Genomic DNA, 18659 nt, shown 5'->3' with positions numbered 1-18659 from the left:
ACTGCTGGGATTAAAATGACACGACACCAGGGATACGGTTCTCAAGACCTCCGGAGGAGATTATATTAGGGCGGAAGGTCAGATTACAGGGATGAGAGGTACAGCATAGTAAGATAGGCACTTAATTACGGTCTTATAATAGCCCCGACAGACGACAGATAAACAGGATAAAAACTGACTCACACGGGGATTGATGGCAAGGAAAGCGGGTATTCGATGGCCAGCACAAGGTGCACCTTGTGCTCAGGGACAGGATAGCGCGGCCCAAAAGATGCAGGAGGTCTCTCAGCGCTTGGAGGTATCTTTCTTGTCTTCTCAAGCTGGGTCCGGTACGTGGCCGCGTATATCCGGCGGGGAGTGACACGCCCTCGGCTCGTTAGCTCCGCCCCAGATGGAATCGGCTCGTTGCTTCTCATTGGGTGCGTGCGGGGGGGTTACCGGCTCCACCCTTGACGAGGGGCTGACAGGGAGCCCCTTCGTGGTAACCCCGTCGGAGCGCATCGTCAATGGCGGCTAACCGAGCCGGTGTGAGGACGCACACTCCTCCGCGCAGTGCCGTTGTTGTAGTTGTTGTTGTAATTGTTGTTGTAGTTGTAGTTGTAGTTGTTGTTGTTGTTGTTTGGGGAAGAAGACGGGAGGAGGCATGGGAAGGTCCTAAACTCACTACTGGTGCCATATAATCACATTCTGGTGCAACGAAGAGTCAGAATTAATGGAAACGAGTCCTTAACTGACATAGACTAAGAATAACTAGCAAGATGTCCGAAAGTTGTCTACGTGTGATGCGGTGGACCTGGGCACGACATTTAATGGGGGAAAAAGGGGAAGGTCGGTTCTACAGAGTGTTATTTACAGGCAATGGGACTAGGGAATGGGGGATTGGGGATAGTTGGGGAGTATTGGGGAAATAGGGGAATATTTACAAGCGGATATGGAGGCCAAATTCCATATTCGCAACATTGCACCCTTCTCTACCCTCGGGGCGTCCCGACCCGATAAATTTTTACCTAGTTTAGTGTGGCACTCAGATGTAGTTCCCACTACTATTAACTCTACCCTGAGTGCGACAGTTTTACAGATATTCACAAATGAGTAAATATGTCCCCCTGCGACGTTGCACCCTTCTCCTCTCAGAAACACACCCACAGGATAACCGAATCCGGAAAGAATTCTCAAACTAAACATACAGCCGGTAGGGAGCATTTTTTACAAGACTACGCTGATATTTACACTACGATCCAGGACCTGTTTTTGGAGGGACACATGCAGATGTTATGCATAGAGAGAGCACGCATGCCAGCATCGATACACCAACCCACGAGTGCTCTGTGGCCTACGGCCTTTAATAATGTGCAGAGCACCCCTTCCAAGCATCAAAAGCACCACCCCTTCACACAGTCAGCACCATCCGGTGCACCAATAAAGTGTTTATGAATCACCGGTGGTGTCACAGCCGGCTGATGTTCTGCCGCTGGTCTTGCCTTCGTGTGGTGCACTTGGTGTTCTTGCCTCTTTCAAAAAATAAAGAAAGGCGCCAACCGCGTCCATTTCTATATTGTGGCCTTCAGTGGTGTCAACTAAAAGTGGTTCACCTGTATGGCATAGGTGCCACGTTGACCCATAGGTCCATCCACGGGTGGTGCTTGGCCGCAAAAGAGCTGCGGTCCATTGTGGGTGGCCACAAACATTGCGGTCCATATGGTGTATCGATCCAAGCAGCAAGCAGCGAAAGTGCAGGCCCACAACTGCGGAGCCAGCACCCCTCTCTCCTCTCTCTCTGTCCCAAAGCCAGATCCTCGGAGGTGGGAGACAAAAGAAGCAGACAAGTGAGTAAGGTGGTAAGGGCGCAAAAGTGCACGCAATACAAGATGATGCACACTGGGGGCACATGGGAACCAGGTGAGACAGGTACGTTCCTATCGTACGCCCCCCCCCCCACCAGGTAACCTACATGGCCCCTCCCTTACCCCTTACTGTATCCACAAAACACAACACTACCCATAAACATCTACTTTACAAATCAACAAACATCCCTACTGTCTTCCCCGTTCCTCCCATAAACCAAATTCGTCTTCTCTCCCTCCTAACCAATCGAATTTGCCATTTTCAACTCTCATCAAAATTTGCCATCTCCAACTCAACATCATAATTTGCTATCACCAATTCATCATCAGTCCCTCCTAGGGAGGGAGGGATGGAATCACCCCAATGTCTCATCCACGTCGTGATGCGTCTCACAAATCCTCACAGCAATCCTTACTTCTGCAACACAAACAAAGAAAACACAGGTGTGGAGTCATCATCATCACCACAGGTAAGTGGCTGCGTATGGTGCGACAGGTTCATCAATCCTAACTATTTCCTAAATGACTTTAACAACTTTACACTACCCGGGGTCTTTCTCCGGCCAAACCATTGGCCCTCTTACACTATGGGTTCTAAAAACCAATTCCCATTGGCCAAACTGTGGTGCTTTTCAATTTGGGGTCTCACTCCCCCGATTCATCTCCCGGTGCCCTCGCACAATTTATGGGCTGTGGCGTGTACCTCTCCCAGTGGGTCTACCCACCTGCACACCTCCACCACTGCAGTTGCCTCCGAGCTTACCTGCTCCTTACCCTAACCTAACTACCTGGGGAAGGCCCTCTGGCGCTCTCCCCACTCGGTGCCCTCTCTGGCACTGGGCTGCCCGATCCACACCCGGGATCCTCAGGCACCCACTCACAACTACCGGCTCCCAGAGCCCACCTGCGGCCTCACCTGGCCGACATCCTCACAGTGGTGGAGTGCCCAACCAACTACACACACTAACAGGCTACACGCCCAGCCATTTCCACAACACTAATGCACCCATTCACAACACCATTCTGCAACCGCACCACAAATGCCAATATCCAACCACAATTTACCTATACCCTCTACCTAACACTTACACTACCCGCCCCGGGTACTCGTGAAAGGGGTCCACTCTTCCCCCATCCACACCTTCGCACCATGCACACCACTCCGTACCACTTACTCCAACTCTCTCCACACACCTGTACTTGCACACCTGTGCTCTCACACCTGGTGCCACCTGCACCCTTCTCTCCCCAAGCGCATTCGCGCTGATCCACACACTCACTACTCATACACTGCTCCACACACCTGTTCAGTTGCACACCTGTGCAATCACACCTGTTGCCACCTCACACACACGGCATCATCTCAGCTAACTACTCCCCTCTGAAACTTGCGCTTCCCAGTCGTCCCTTTAAACTATTGCGCTCCCACGTCATTATAATCCACACTAATCTACCTGCGTCCCCACTACAGGTATCAGTCACTAACTAAACTTAACGTTACCTAATGTCATCTTCGCTAGATCCCTACAATTATCCAAGCCCTCCCTGGCTCGGTTGTCATAGCCACCCCATAAACTATTGCGCATTTGCCCCCATCATGGGAAGGGTGGCAGGGATGCCACCCTTACCCACCGGGCCTATCGCTCCTCAATCCCCCAGTCCTCTGGCACTAATAAGCCCCCCTTATTCAGAGGTACTGGGTCCCGCCTCGGCATCTAAAGCCGAGGCAATCCACGGGGGCGCCTGCTCGCCGGTGTAAGGTCTTATCCGGTCGGCGTGGACGATCCGAGGGAGGGCTCGTGGCCCCATTTTGATCTTAATGACCACGTCACAGATTTGCGACAGGACGACTCCTGGGCCTTGCCAGGGGGAGGTGAGTTTTGGGCACCTTCCCTTCCGCCTCCGGGGATTAAAGAACCAAATCTTCATCCCCGGAGCGTATTGACTCCCCTGGCTCCGGTCGTCGTACCTGCGCTTCATCTTTTCCCCCGCCAGATGGAGTTGGCGGCGGGCGAAGGCATGGACTAGCTCCATGCCTTCCTCTAGGTGACGTGCGTACCCCTCCCTCGGCGGGTTAACCACTGTGTCTGGCACGGGACCGCATAGCAAGTCGGCGGGAGCCCGTAACTCCCGCCCATACATAAGCAACGCTGGACTGCATGCGGTGGCCCCGTGCTGGCTGGTTCGGTAGGCCATGAGCAAATAAGGGAGATGTTCGTCCCAGTCATCCTGACGGGTGGCGGTGAACAGTGCCAGTTGTTGGATTAAAGTTCGGTTGAATCTTTCCACCATCCCGTCAGATTGAGGTCTTAAAGGCGTTGTTCTGGTTTTCCGAATTGACAGGAGACTGCACACATCTTTTAGCAATTTGCTCTCAAAATTTCGTCCCTGGTCGGTGTGCAACTCCTGTGGAATCCCATGCCGGCACACAAATCCTTCCACGAAGGCCTGCGCTACCACCCCTGCTTCTTGGTTGGGGAGGGCGTAGGCCTCCGGCCACTTGGTGAAATAGTCCATTACAACGAGGATATACTTATTACCTTGGCGGGTGCGGGGCAGCGGTCCTAGAATATCCATAGCCACCCGCTCAAGGGGGGCCCCCACCTGATGTAATTGAAGGGGGGCCCTCATCCTCCGTGCTGGTCCCTTTTTGGCAGAACAGGCGTCGCATCTCCGACACCAGTCCTGTATGTCGCGCCCCATATTCACCCAATAGAACCTCCGGCGGACCCGAGATATTGTCTTTGTCCTGCCCAAATGGCCGCCGGAGCGGGTACCATGCACCTGTTGCAATATGACGTTCTTGAATTTGTCAGGGACTATCACCAGCCAGGAAGTTCTATCAGAGGGAACCTCCACCCACTTGCGATACAAGATGTTGCCTTTCAATTCCAGGGTCTGCCACTGAGCCCAATACGCCTTTGTTTGCGCCCCGAGGGGGGTGACCTCTTCCCCCTTTGGTCTTTGCCCCAATTTGACCCATTGGAACACCGGCCCTAGAACAGGATCCTCCTGCTGGGCCGTGCTCCAAGCCAACTCTCCAAATTCTTCGTCCGCGGTTAGTGGCAAAATTGGCCCTCTCACCCGGGTTGCCCGGACAACGAGGGTCGGGTCCGAATCGCCCAATTGCTCCCTCTCCTCGTGTCTCGCACAAAATTTACAGTTTTCCCCCAGACAAGGACGCCGAGAGAGTGCGTCCGCATTACCATGGGCCTTCCCGGCCCTATGGGCCACATCAAAATCGTACTGCTGCAACTTTTCCAACCACCTTGCAATTTGGCCCTCTGGTTCCTTGAACCGAAGGAGCCATTGCAAGGAGGAATGGTCAGTTCTAACCAAAAATTTCCGCCCGTACAAGTACGGGTGGAAATGGTTCATGGCAGCCAGCATAGCCAATAACTCTTTGCGAGTGACGCAATAATTTCTCTCGGGCCTACTTAAGGCCCGACTATAATAACCAATCACTCTCTCCACGCCCTCCTGTGTCTGAGACAAAACTGCGCCCAATCCTTCCTGGCTCGCATCCGTGTCCAGGGTAAATGCCCCGTCGCTAGTGGGGTAAGCTAGAAGGGGTGCGGATGTTAGACACCCCTTCAATTTTTGGAAGGCCTCGTGGCACTCCCGTGTCCAATTAAATCGCGTCCCCTTCTCCGTAAGCCGGTGGAGGGGACGGGCCAACTCCGCAAATTTCGCCACAAAGCGCCGGTAGTAGGAGCAGAGTCCCAAAAATCCCCGCACCTCCTTGATGGTACGTGGTGCGGGCCACTCCTCTACCGCTTTAATTTTGTCTGGGTCCGTTTTTACCCCCTCGCGGCCGATCACGTGACCTAGATAGGCCACCTCTCTTGCAAACAAAGTGCACTTACTCGGGTTCAGCTTCAACCCTGCCTGTCTGAGGCACCCGAACACCTGGTCCAAATTAGCTACTGCCTGGGGGAACGTTTGGGCATGTACCAGGACGTCATCCAGGTACACCAGGCATGATTGCCATGGCATGCCGCCCAGTACATGCTCCATCAATCTTTCAAAGGTGGCGGGGGCGTTACACAAACCAAACGGCATCACAGTAAACTGATACAGTCCCTTACCTGTGGAAAATGCCGTTTTCTCCTTCCCTGCCCTATCCATCTCCACCTGCCAATACCCACTCTTGAGGTCCAAAGTTGTGAACCAATTTGAGCCCGCAACGGCATCGAGGGTGTCATCAATCCTTGGCAGGGGATATGAGTCCTTGAGTGTCACGTTGTTTAGCTGGCGATAGTCCACGCAGAACCGCGTGGTCCCATCCTTCTTTTTGACCAGCACAACAGGTGACATCCAAGGACTTCCCGAGGGCTCGATCACACCTGCGTCGAGCATTTTTTCAACCTGCTCGTCAGCTTCCGCCCTCTTGCTCCAAGGGAGCCGTCGGGCGGCCTGACGAATAGGCCGGGCCTCACCGGTGTGGATCTGATGTTTCACCAGGCCCGTACGTCCAATATCCTCGGTGGACAGGGAGAAGAGGTCCAAATGGGACCCAACCAGTTTGTGCAAGGCCTCCCTCTGGGTACCTCCCAACTCTACGCTACTACGATTTACCATCTCGCAAATGGGATCGGGCCAATTCCTACTTGTTATTGAAGGCTCCCCCCGGGGTCGGCTCGGCTGGACGTTCTCGCCCCTCACTGTCGCGACTTCCTCAACTGGGGTGCAGCCAGCTACCCTCGTGCCCCTTACTATAGTGCGTGGTTCTGTACTCATATTTATTACTCGGACGGCCACTACCGGTCCGTCCGTTTTTACAAGGGTGCGGCCCACGATTAAACCCGGTATGGACTGCGCTGCCACCGGTTCGACCAGGCCGCAGGACTCCTGCCATGTTGGGCGAGCTGCCCACCGGGCCGGCACTATCGCCTCGGCCCTTGGGGGGATGGTCACGGCCTCGGAAGCCTCCAGCTCCGCTCTCTCGGCCGTGCTCACTCCCCCTAACGGCAGCTCTTCTACTCCCACCTGCAGGATCCCCCGGCACAAGTCGATTTTACAGCCGCTGGCAGTCAACAGGTCCAACCCTATTAAACATGGGTCGCACACCTCCGCCACCCAAACATCTATCTCCCTCCTTACCGACCCTAACTTGAGGGTCACAGAACCACGCCCTATGATCGGGGCCGTTACCCCGGTAGCAAGCTGCAAACTATAATTTTGCAGGCGCTGGATCTTATCCCAGCCACCTGCGCTCGAATCAAGGACCACAGGGCTGATGATCGTGGCGCTAGCTCCTGTGTCCACTACGGCGTCTACCCCCACGCCGGCAATTTTGCATCTAATTGTCAGGCTACCGGTTCCAATTTGGCCACAATAAATGACCTGTCGCGTCAATGAGGGCTCTCCTCCATCCTCTGCTGCCGAACACCGCCCTACGTGCCCGACACCTTCTAGTTTCCCGGGGTCTGGCGGGGGGGTGTCTGGGGTCGGCTAACCCGCTCCCCCCTGGGCGGAGTTGAGGACCTCAACCGCCGGGGATCATCCCGGCGCGCGGCTCGACAGTGCCGCGCCAGGTGACCCAGACGGTTGCAGGTATAGCACCTCACCTGATAAGGTGCTTGCCTCCGGAATTCCAAATTTCCCCCCCTGTAGGTCCGAATTGGATTACCCGCTCGTGGTCCACCGCGGGCCACCTCCGGGGCCGCCTGCCATGGTCCAGGTCCTGCCAGGCGCTGGTCCACCAGCCTCCGGACCATGCCCGCCAGGTCAGGACCCACGTCGTGGGCGGGCCCCCTAAGGGGTCCGCCCTCCATCGGGGGTCCCACCTGGCGGACCGCCATTGCGAGACGCTCGCCCCCCCGGGCCAGGGGCCTCGCTGCTTCCCAACGGGCCGCAGCGTCAGCCGCCTGGCTCAGAGTCTGCGGGCGCCACATGGCGAGCTGTTGCCGGAGCTCAATGTCCGGGAGGGCCTGGATAAAATGGTCCAGCGCCAGGCTTTCCCGGGAATCCGCTGCCATGCTAGCCTGTGCGATCCCCACTGCGCGGCGAATGTCGTGGGCAAGTTCCCCGATGGCTTCCTGGGGCTTGCGCTTTCGCAGCGCGAGCTGAGCTTTAACAAGCTCGCTCTGCTGTTCTATGCCGAATCGATTAATTAGGGCGTCGCGGAGGGCTGGCAGGGTGAGAGCACCCGCTGGTAATGCCGTCAGCACCTCCGCCGCCGCGCCGCGCAATGCGGCCACCAGGTGTACTCCACCTTCGTCCTCACCCCAACCGTTGCCCTTACACACACAGTCGAACTGCGCCAGGTACGCGCGTAGATCACTCTTGCCGTCATACGGCGCGAGTGGGACCTTGTGGGACCACCTCGCATGCGAGTCGTTGCCCGCCTGCCGGACCCCGTGCGTCGCCCCTTGCGGGGTCAGCGCGGGGCCGAACCGGCCGGGCCCCCACAGTACATTACCCCCAAGGGGCTCTCGTGCCTCCCCGGTCCCTCCAACAACTACCCCTGTTGGTGTCGATGCATGGGTCACACCTCCGCAACCCGCTACCCATTCCATACCACCACAACCTTGCTCACTCACACCTCGCACCTCTCGTTCCATACCCTCCGGACCAGCCATACACCTCACTCGTGGCCTCTCACGAACATCCGGGTCTATCTCGACCCCCAAGCTTATTAAATCACCTGGCGCATCATACGCACGACCATATTGGTCACCACTTACACCGGGTCCTCTTTCTCTTCGCTTCTCCTCCATCACCTGCGAATCCCTCATCCGGTTAATGAGCACATCATCACGATCCGAACACAGACTTTGGACCAATTCTTTTACTTCCTCCTTTATCTCTTTCTTATCCTCTCTCCGTCGCTTCTTAATTTCGCTCACCCCTTCTTCCACTTCTTCTAATTTCTGCTTCACCTCCTTCATCTCTTCGTGCGCCCCTTTAAGCTCTTCCTCTAACTCCACTTTATTTTTTTCTATGTGCTCCCGCACCTCCCGCTCTTTAACCTCCATCACCTCTACCACCTTGTCCATTTTCCTCGTCAGGTCCTCATGTACCGTCTGACACTCTTTTTTAATTACCCCTACGTCCTTTTTCATCTCCTTCTGTGTCGATTTTAAACCCTCTATTACCGCTGTGTTCTTCTTTACCTGGTCCCCCAACTCCTTTTGTCCCACTGTCAGTTGTTCTACTCCCAGCGTCAACTCCTCTATACCCCCTTGCAATTTTACAGTCCCCTTTCTCACCTCCTTCTCCATGCGCTCCTTACAGTGCCTCACCTCCTCGCGCACTCCTCCGACCTCCTCACTCACTCCTCTTCTGATCTCCTCTCCCATCACTTGCATCTCCTGCCCAGATGCCACCCTCATCTGCTCCATTTCCTCCCTGTGAGCATCCAGTTTAGTTTCTACCCCCATTCTGACCCCCTCTATCTGCTGCCCCATTTGGTTAACTTCCCTTTCCGCTTGGTCCCTCATGTCCCTCAATTTGCCTTCCATCCTGTTTTCTAACCCCTCTAACCCATTTCTCACCTCTTTTATCCCGTTGTCTAACCCCTCAAAATTATTGTCTAACTTCCCAAATTTCTTGTCTAACTCCTCAAAATTATTGTCTAACTTCCCAAATTTCTTGTCTAACTCCTCAAAATTATTGTCTAACTTCCCAAATTTCTTGTCTAACTCCTCAAAATTATTGTCTAACTTCCCAAATTTCTTGTCTAATCCCTTAAAATTATTGTCTAACCCCTCACCGGTACCCCTCGCTTCGTCCCTCATTACCCCCATTTGGTTATTCATTACCCCCATTTTTGCTTCTAGCCTCTCCATAAGGGCCCCCATTTGCAACATAAAAAGGTTCGGATCCACCAGGGGCGCTGCCACGGTCGCGGGCGCCGTGACCAGCGAGGCGCCATTTTGCGCTCCCGCAATGTCGGGCACAACGACGCTATTTTGTGCGTCTGCTACCCTCGCTGCTTCGCTCTCCTCCTGTCCCTCATGTCCCTCAATTTGGTCCTGGACCGACCCTGCCTCACTCTCCACTACCGGACCCCAGCTGTCTTGGTCTGCCATAGCGCGACTTTCAAAATTCGGGTTTTTATTTCCGTATAACAAAATCAAATTTCGCCGTTATAATTTCGCGCGGGAAATGCGCTCCGAATCGATTCTACTACAAATTTGGGCCTAATAACGCGCGGGAAACGCGCTCCGAATCGATTCTACTACAAATTTGGGCCTAATAAATTTAGTCCCGGGTCCGAATTCCACTCCTCGACACCAATTGTTACAGACGCGGCTTAGATGTTATTTACCGAGCGGTGGTATTGCCGCGACCTAACAGTTGCCCCGATTCTTCCCCAACTCACCCGATTCCACCCGACGTTGACCAAATCGCGCTATGCTAAATCAATGAAGGAAAAGGACACAACTGCTGGGATTAAAATGACACGACACCAGGGATACGGTTCTCAAGACCTCCGGAGGAGATTATATTAGGGCGGAAGGTCAGATTACAGGGATGAGAGGTACAGCATAGTAAGATAGGCACTTAATTACGGTCTTATAATAGCCCCGACAGACGACAGATAAACAGGACAAAAACTGACTCACACGGGGATTGATGGCAAGGAAAGCGGGTATTCGATGGCCAGCACAAGGTGCACCTTGTGCTCAGGGACAGGATAGCGCGGCCCAAAAGATGCAGGAGGTCTCTCAGCGCTCGGAGGTATCTTTCTTGTCTTCTCAAGCTGGGGGCGCATCTCACGTCACGTCCGGTACGTGGCCGCGTATATCCGGCGGGGAGTGACACGCCCTCGGCTCGTTAGCTCCGCCCCAGATGGAATCGGCTCGTTGCTTCTCATTGGGTGCGTGCGGGGGGGGTTACCGGCTCCACCCTTGACGAGGGGCTGACAGGGAGCCCCTTCGTGGTAACCCCGCCGGAGCGCATCGTCAATGGCGGCTAACCGAGCTGGTGTGAGGACGCACACTCCCCCGCGCAGCGCCGTTGTTGTAGTTGTTGTTTGTAGTTGTAGTTGTTGTTGTTGTTGTTTGTAGTTGTAGTTGTTGTTGTTGTTGTTGTTGTTTGGGGAAGAAGATGGGAGGAGGTATGGGAAAGGTCCTAAACTCACTACTGGTGCCATATAATCACATTCTGGTGCAACGAAGAGTCAGAATTAATGGAAACGAGTCCTTAACTGACATAGACTAAGAATAACTAGCAAGATGTCCGAAAGTTGTCTACGTGTGATGCGGTGGACCTGGGCACGACATTTAAAGGGGGAAAAAGGGGAAGGTCGGTTCTACAGAGTGTTATTTACAGGCAATGGGACTAGGGAATGGGGGATTGGGGATAGTTGGGGAGTATTGGGGAAATAGGGGAATATTTACAAGCGGATATGGAGGCCAAATTCCATATTCGCAACAATATATATATATATATATATATATATATATATATATATATATATATATATATATATATATATATATATATATATATATATATATATATATATATATACATATATATATATATACTGTATATATATGTATATATATATATATATATATATATATACTGTATATATATGTATATATATGTATATATATATATATATATATATATATATATATATATATATATATATATATATACTGTATATGTATATATATATATATATATATATATATACAGTATATATACTGTATATGTATATATATATATATATATATATATATACAGTATATATATATATATAATATATATATATATATATATATATATATATATATATATATATATATATATAAATTATTGATAATTATGACGTCACGTGGTATCTGGGGAAAAAAATTTGCACCACGATATCTCTGAAACCGCTCTATGGAAAAAAAATGAAGCATGGCTCATTTTCAAGCACTCCCCAAGGGGAATAAGACCTGTTAATGAAGAAAAGGCTGGAAATAAAACCTGTTAATGATGATGTCATCACTGCCTTCATTATGACGTCATAATTCGACATGTACAACACTTGATTCAATTAGTATGATTTTTTTTTCTCTGCAACTGTTGTTCCGACGGACACTAAATTTTCATCATAGGAGCGCCTCCTCTTGTGGAATATTTTTTAATGATAATTATGACATCATAGGTCACATGGTAGAGGTACCATCTTGGAAAATCTGAAAAGGTTGCACTGCTGTATCTCTGACACCGCTCCATTGAAAACTAGATGGTATTCATCGAATACTTACCCTGTGCAATCAACTTGGTGCGAGCCAACTCTTCTGTTTTTGAACGTTTTTTTTTCTTTGATCAAATATAGCTGCCAGACCACGTGAGCGATGACATCATAATTTTATACTTTCTAATATAATTGTTGCATAGATCACACTCAATAAATTTCAAACTGATCAGGCTAAGCATTGTCCCTGTCGAATTATGACGTCATAATTATGGCACCAATGAGGTCATCGTTGACAACACCTATTCCCCATATGGAGTTCTTTACAATGAGCCACGTTTGAATTTTTTCCATAGAGCAGTTTTGGAGATAGAGGTGCAATGTGTTTTTCGGTTTTTCCATGGCGCCTGTACCACGTGAACTATGACGTCATGATTATCATTAAAATATTCTAAAGGAGGAGGCGATGCTATGGTGAAAATTTCGTGTCCATCAGACCAACAGTTGCTGAGAATATGTTTTCATAATGATCGGATAAGTGTTGTATTTGTCAAATTATGACCTCATAACGAAGGCACCGGTGACATCATTAACATATCTTATTCCCCAAGGGGAGTACTTGACAATGAGCCATGCTTCAATTTTTTTCCATGGAGCGGTTTCGGAGATATAGAGGTGCAACTTTTTTCGATTTTCCAAGATGGCGCCTGTACCACGTGACATATGACGTCATAATTATCATTTCAAAAAATATAGAGGAGGAGCCGCTCATATTCTGAAAATTGTGTGTCGGACTAACAGTTGCCGAGAAAATTAATTTTAAAAATGCAGACACATTCGCACGCACGTACACCACATGTACGCCACACGTACGCAACCGAATGCTTAATCCTGCTTTTCGCTTCGCGAGCGCAGGGTAAAAATGAAATGTGGCTCATGATAAAGAACTCTGCATGGGGAATACATGTTGTTAATGATAACATCATTTGGTGCCTTAATTAGGACGTCATAATTTGACAAGTGCAATGCTTTGTCCGATCAGTTTGAGATTTCTTGAGCATGATGTACGCAACAATCATATTGTAAAATGTACATTTATGACGTCACCGGTCATGTAGTCTGGTAGTCATATTGGATCTAAGGAAAAATCTGTGAAAATCTTCTTCTCTGAAACCGCTTAACCGATCAGTGAAACTTTCACGAATTTCTCAGCGACCCATAGGAAATATGGTTTGATAAAGATGAGAAGATGAGGGCATTGGTCACATGGTCTAGCAACCATATTTGATCAAAGAAAAGAAACCTTAAGAAAAAAAAAACAGAAGAGTTGGCTCTCACAAAGTCCTTCTCAAGACTGTGCAGGGTAAGTATTTTTTGAATACCATCTAGTTACATAATTGATTGTTTGCTTCCTTATGTTCCTTCCCCGTGACCATCATTTGTGTTAAAAAATACTTGGTTTTGGGGTGAATTCTGACTATCGTGGTTTCTTCATTGGTGATAAGGAAAAGCCCATTGAGGGATAAATTGCTTGTGGGGGTAGAAATTGCATTTACAAGATGGTGCCACATGTCTCACGCTCGCTCGGCCTAATTGGTTACGTGATGTTGGTGCTAATTGGTGTAACGCTCGACCGATTCGGTGCCCCTAACCTGCACGGTGGCGTGGTATTTGGAGGCGGAATCTGACAGGTGTTCTTCAAAGCAGTTGACCAGTTACGATCCTATTGAGACAACTTGCCAGATTTGAACCGGGAAACTGGGCAGCTATAACATCATAAAACATGACGATTTGTTTTTGGTTTTAGTTTTGTGTAAACACAAAATTAGACTGACTATATTCTGGCATTATTTAAGACAGCTCTAACTTATTGTAGTAACTTCAGCAAATAAAACTGATTATGCTTAATGTTTTCAGCAGTACAGTAGATACATAGAACTTGTACTTTTTGTTTTTTTTTACAAGATCGAGGCTCGTGCAAGAGCAAACATTAATATATTTTTTTTTTAACCAGACACACAAAACATACAATAAAGGGAGCGGGAGACAAGATGGGGAGAGAGAGGGAAGCACACAAGTACAACAGCAGAGAACAGGGACGTCGAGAGATCTGTGAGAGGGAGAGGGCTTGGGGGGGGGGGGGAGGCTTGGGAAGGGGGTGGAAGGGGTGGGAGAGGTAAAAAAAAACAAAAAACAGATGGACACTGCTAGGACCTCCGTGAAAGAAGTCGGAATTTCAAAAAAAGTGGATCTGGGGTGAATTAACGGGGGTAGAAAAGATCAAGGTTTTGGCTGGGGAAAGATAAGAGATGGTGGTGAACAGCTGTTTTAAAGACCTGGAGGGAGGATTGAAGAGCGTGAGGGAGTTTGTTCCAGAGGCGGGAGAAAAGAGGAATGAAAGAGTGAAGGTGAGCAGAGAGTCTTGATTTTGGCAATTTCACCAGAAGAGGGTTGGGGGAGCAAGGCCAGAAAGGAGTCGGTAGAAGACGGAAATACCACCAACCTGCCTGCGGTGAGTGAGTGAGAGGCCCTTGGAGTTAGCTTCATCGCAGGAGATTCCAATGATTCTGTAAGCTTTGGTTTCAACAGCGTGAAGACGAGCTATGTGTGAGGCAGGAGCTCCAGCCCAGAGGGGAGAGCAGTATTCCATTGAGCTGCAGATGAAAGCCTTGTATGTGGTGAGGAGCTCAGGTGTGCCACAGAAGGACTTCACACGACGGAGGATGCCCAGTCGGTGACTGGCTTTGGAGGCCAGCTTGGAAATGTGGTTTTCCCAAGAAAGATCATGGCAGATAGTGAGACCCAAAACCTTGAGTGACAGAACTTCTTGGAGAGGATTGTTGAGAAAGCAGTGGGAGAGTTGTCCAGTCGGTCTTTTCAGAGAGACATCGTAAGAGTGTGAGATTTGTCAGGATTGAAAGACATGTTCCACCTGTTTGATAAGTCTGTGATTTTGTACGCGTCTGCCTCGAGTGAGGAGGCTGCAGACTGTCGATCTGAAGGATGAGGTATGGAGCGGCAGAGAGTGGAGTCTTCAGCAAAGAGATGGAGAGGATTTTCCTTAGTCTGAGAGATCATTGATGAAGACCAGAAAAAGCACAGGGCCCAGAACACTGCCTTGGGGAACTCCAGCCTGAACAGGAAGGGGGAGATGAGAGAATTCCATTCAGGGCCACACGTTGAATACGACTAGAGAGGAAGTCCGCCAGCCATGAGTGGAGATTTCCATGGATAGCAAAGGAGGAGGGTTTGGTGAGCAGAGCGGGGTGCCAGACCATATTGAAGGCATGTGATATGTCAAGGGAGACATCTCTGACTTTATAATACTTACCTATATAATACTGCCAATCAAGCTAACCTTTACACTTCCAAAGGTATCAAACCCTTACAAAATGTACCAAAACGATGCAATAAATATTTTTTTCCTCTGCACCATAAATGATCAGCCATGTAAACCATACAGGACCATACAGGACCATTGAGATATAACTACGTCCGCCACCAAAGGTGAATGGAGGTTATATTTTCAACCATGTGTGTCCGTTTGTGAACAAAATATCAGAAAAAGTGGTGTTATGGCTTTGGACGAAATTTGGCAGAGATGTAGCGTATGTAACGAGGACGAAATGATTGGATTTTGGTGAAGATCTGGATTCGGATCCGGCTACTAGAATTTTTTAAGCGATTCTTCACCATTGTGAGATAGGGCCAAAAACGATACATAGCAGGATATCTCAAAAAGTTGTGGATTGATTTGGACAAAACTTGCTGGAGAGATTGAGTGTCTGACGAGTGAGAATCGATTCAATTTTGGTGAAGATCCGGATCCGGCTAATGAAATTTTTTGAAGTGATTCTTCACCATTGAGTGATGTGGCCAACCAGGTGGAGGTGTGCTCCCTACTGAGTGCCGTTCTCGTTGCTTATTTTTCCATACCAAGGAGTACACCATTGACTTACAATTTCCTTCTGACTTGCCAAACCATTGATTATGAATTTCTAATAAAATACCATGATTCACCACATTTTAGGTCATCTCATCTCGATTCTCGAAGAGAGGAATTTATAAAGTGGGTTGTGATGTCCGGATGTCCGTTAACTTTTTTTTTGCTACTCCTCCATTATCACCCGGCTGATTGATCTGAAACTAGCAGCCCCCACAATCGCTCAGGCTTCAAATTTTCGATTTCATTCAATGGGGTCTCCTCGGGGAGGGGGGTTACCCCCTGAAACTTTGGATCCCTTATCGTCCCTGACTTACCAACAGATTGCTCTGAACCCCGATACAGCCCTTCTACTAATGGTCCGCAGAATCGCCTGGTCTTCGGTGTTTCGATTTCGTATCAAGGGTTCAGGGGTACTCCGAGAGGGGGGTCCTCCAAAATCAGCAGTGATCTGAACTACAACCTCAAGAGATGAACCTCAGCCCACTCATTTTCTTTGCAATAGGTAACCAACCGTTCGTGGGAATTTCTGATTATATGTTGGAGAATTTGCACAATTCCTGAAAGTTTGAAAAGTATTTACGTAAATGTTCAAGATGCCAAACAAGGAAGTATACAATATAATCCTCAAAAGAAGTTAAACCCCATGCTTAGCCTTAACTTATTTTGAACAGTACATCATCTAGGTTTGGATAAATGTTGTAAGAGGGTGAGTCCAGGTAATAATGTGGTACCTGGTTGCTGGTGCCACAACAGTGAATACGTTTATATTTGATGCACAAATATTTGTGAATGCCCAAAGTATTTGAACGTTACTGCCTGAACTTCCTGCAGACAAAGTTGGGGAAATGGGCATGAATAATATTCCACGTGGGCACGTCTGAATCGTCTCATCGTGATTATTCCCCTTCTGTATGCACTCGATCTCCTCTGCACACCTATCCCAAGTATCCCACGCTGTGCATGACGAGGTGTCACATGCATTCCCCTCGCAGCTTACCAGGCTAATGGGATGAGAAAAAGCACCTCCATCGCACTTTCCATCCGCCAGCAGGTGCCGCAGGTGCGCGATGTAGCTGGAAGCGAGCCTCAGGGTGTCCAACTTGGACAGCTTGGTGTCCGCCGGGACCCAGGGCAGCGTGGTCTTGAGGCGGGAGAACGCCTTGCTCAGCACTCGCATCCGGGCTCGCTCCCGCGCGTTCGCGGCGCTCCTCTGCCCCTGGTGCTCGTCTCCGTCCGAACACCTGAGTCCTCCTGGAGGATAAGCGCGAGCGCGACCTGCGGATCTCTTTCGTCTCCTGGGCTTTGCCGTGTCGTCGTCTCCAGGTTCTACCGAGCCGTTCAAATCGCTTCCCTCAAACTCGTCGGCTTCCGTTTTTAAGTCCATCTGTGACTCCAGGACCTCTTCGGCGTCGCTCAGGGAACCCGTCGACATGATGAGAGCGCATCGGAGTGACCGAGCAGGGAGTATGTGGGAGGTCAGGGGTGTTTCTAAGAGAGGGGGTTCCTCGACGATCGAATCATAGCCACTCGTGCTGTGTTTGTGTTGAACACGCGGGAGGAGCGAATTGTCTACTTGGGAGTCTTGTGTCACTTTTGGACGCGACCATTATCGAGCTCGAAGCATCCGCCGGTAAATTCTCAAAGTCAAAACAACCAAGAGTGTTTTGCGAGATTCTCATTACAATTCCGACAAAATGTCAACCATGTTTCTGAGCTGGAAATTCATGTTCACATGCAGGAATAAAATAGGTGCAACGACACTTGAAGGTAATCGAAAAGATAGCCTACAACATTTCAATACCGAAATGGTTTGCTCCAAAAGATTGATATTGATACAAGAGAGCTGGGAAAAGTCATACTTTGGAAGTCACAAACGTTACCTTACTTAGTTAGCTCTGTGTATACATACTCCTGATGACTCCATATTTACCTTTTCAGGTTCCTCCTGATGATTCCAATGCTATATTTGGTCTTCCATTTGATTTCAGTCATTTCTTTTGCAATTCTAGAATACTTTTACAAAGACATATTTACCTCCGCCACAAAAGGTGGATGGAGGTTATGTTTTCACCCCTGAACAAAATATCTCAAAAAGTTGTCGACGGATTCGGACGAAATTTGGCCGAGATGTAGCGTATGCGAAACGGACGAAATGATTCGATTTTGGTGAAGATCCGGATTCGGATCCGGCTCGTAGAAGTTTTTAAGTGATTCTTCACCATTGGGAGATAGGGCCAAAAACGATACATAGCAGGATATCTCAAAAAGTTATGGACGGATTTGGGCGAACCTTGGTGGACCGGTTAGGTGTCTGACAAGGACGATTGGATTCGATTTGTGTGTAGATCTGAATATGGATTCGGATATGAGAATTATTTAATTTTTCAAGCGATTCTTCACCATTGGGAGATAGGGCCAAAAATGATACGTAGTACATTGCAGGATATCTCAAAAGGTTGTGGATGGATTTGGACGAAACTTGGTGGACCGGTTGTTTGTGTGACAAGGAAGAACAGATAAGAATTTGGTGAAGATCTGAATATGGATTCGTATATGAGAATTATTAAATTTTTACGTGATTCTTCGCCATTGGGAGATAGGGCCAAAAAAGATACATAGCAGGATATCTCAAAAGGTTGTGGACAGATTTGGACGAAACTTGGTGGACCAGTTGTGTGTCTGACAAGGAAGAATAGATTAGAATTTGGTGAAGATCTGAATA

General features: G+C 49.2%; 1 protein-coding gene across 1 annotated transcript; it reads right to left on the bottom strand.

Moving 5' to 3' along the window:
- Positions 1–16699: 16699 nt before the first annotated feature.
- On the bottom strand, positions 16700–17369 carry LOC137439052 (transcription factor 21). The gene is made up of 2 exons (XM_078767025.1): positions 16935–17369; positions 16700–16762 (listed from the first exon to the last, which is right to left on the bottom strand). The coding sequence occupies exons 1-2, from the start codon at positions 17367–17369 to the stop codon at positions 16700–16702; spliced, it is 498 nt and encodes a 165-aa protein (XP_078623151.1).
- Positions 17370–18659: the final 1290 nt, after the last annotated feature.

This window comes from Myxine glutinosa, chromosome 13, assembly GCF_964187855.1.
Source record: "Myxine glutinosa chromosome 13, kmMyxGlut1.1, whole genome shotgun sequence".
Classification (NCBI taxonomy): domain Eukaryota; kingdom Metazoa; phylum Chordata; class Myxini; order Myxiniformes; family Myxinidae; genus Myxine; species Myxine glutinosa.
Note: the sequence above shows the minus strand (reverse complement) of the source record. Positions and strands in the feature narration are given on the sequence as shown.

Excerpts from the sequence above, each read along its gene's own strand:
- LOC137439052 (XM_078767025.1), bottom strand. The coding sequence starts at position 17,369 with ATGTCGACGGGTTCCCTGAGCGACGCCGAAGAGGTCCTGGAGTCACAG. Across the intron at positions 16,763-16,934 it reads TTTCTCATCCCATTAGCCTG|GAAGTTCAGGCAGTAACGTT; the intron begins GTAAGCTGCGAG and ends CTTTGTCTGCAG.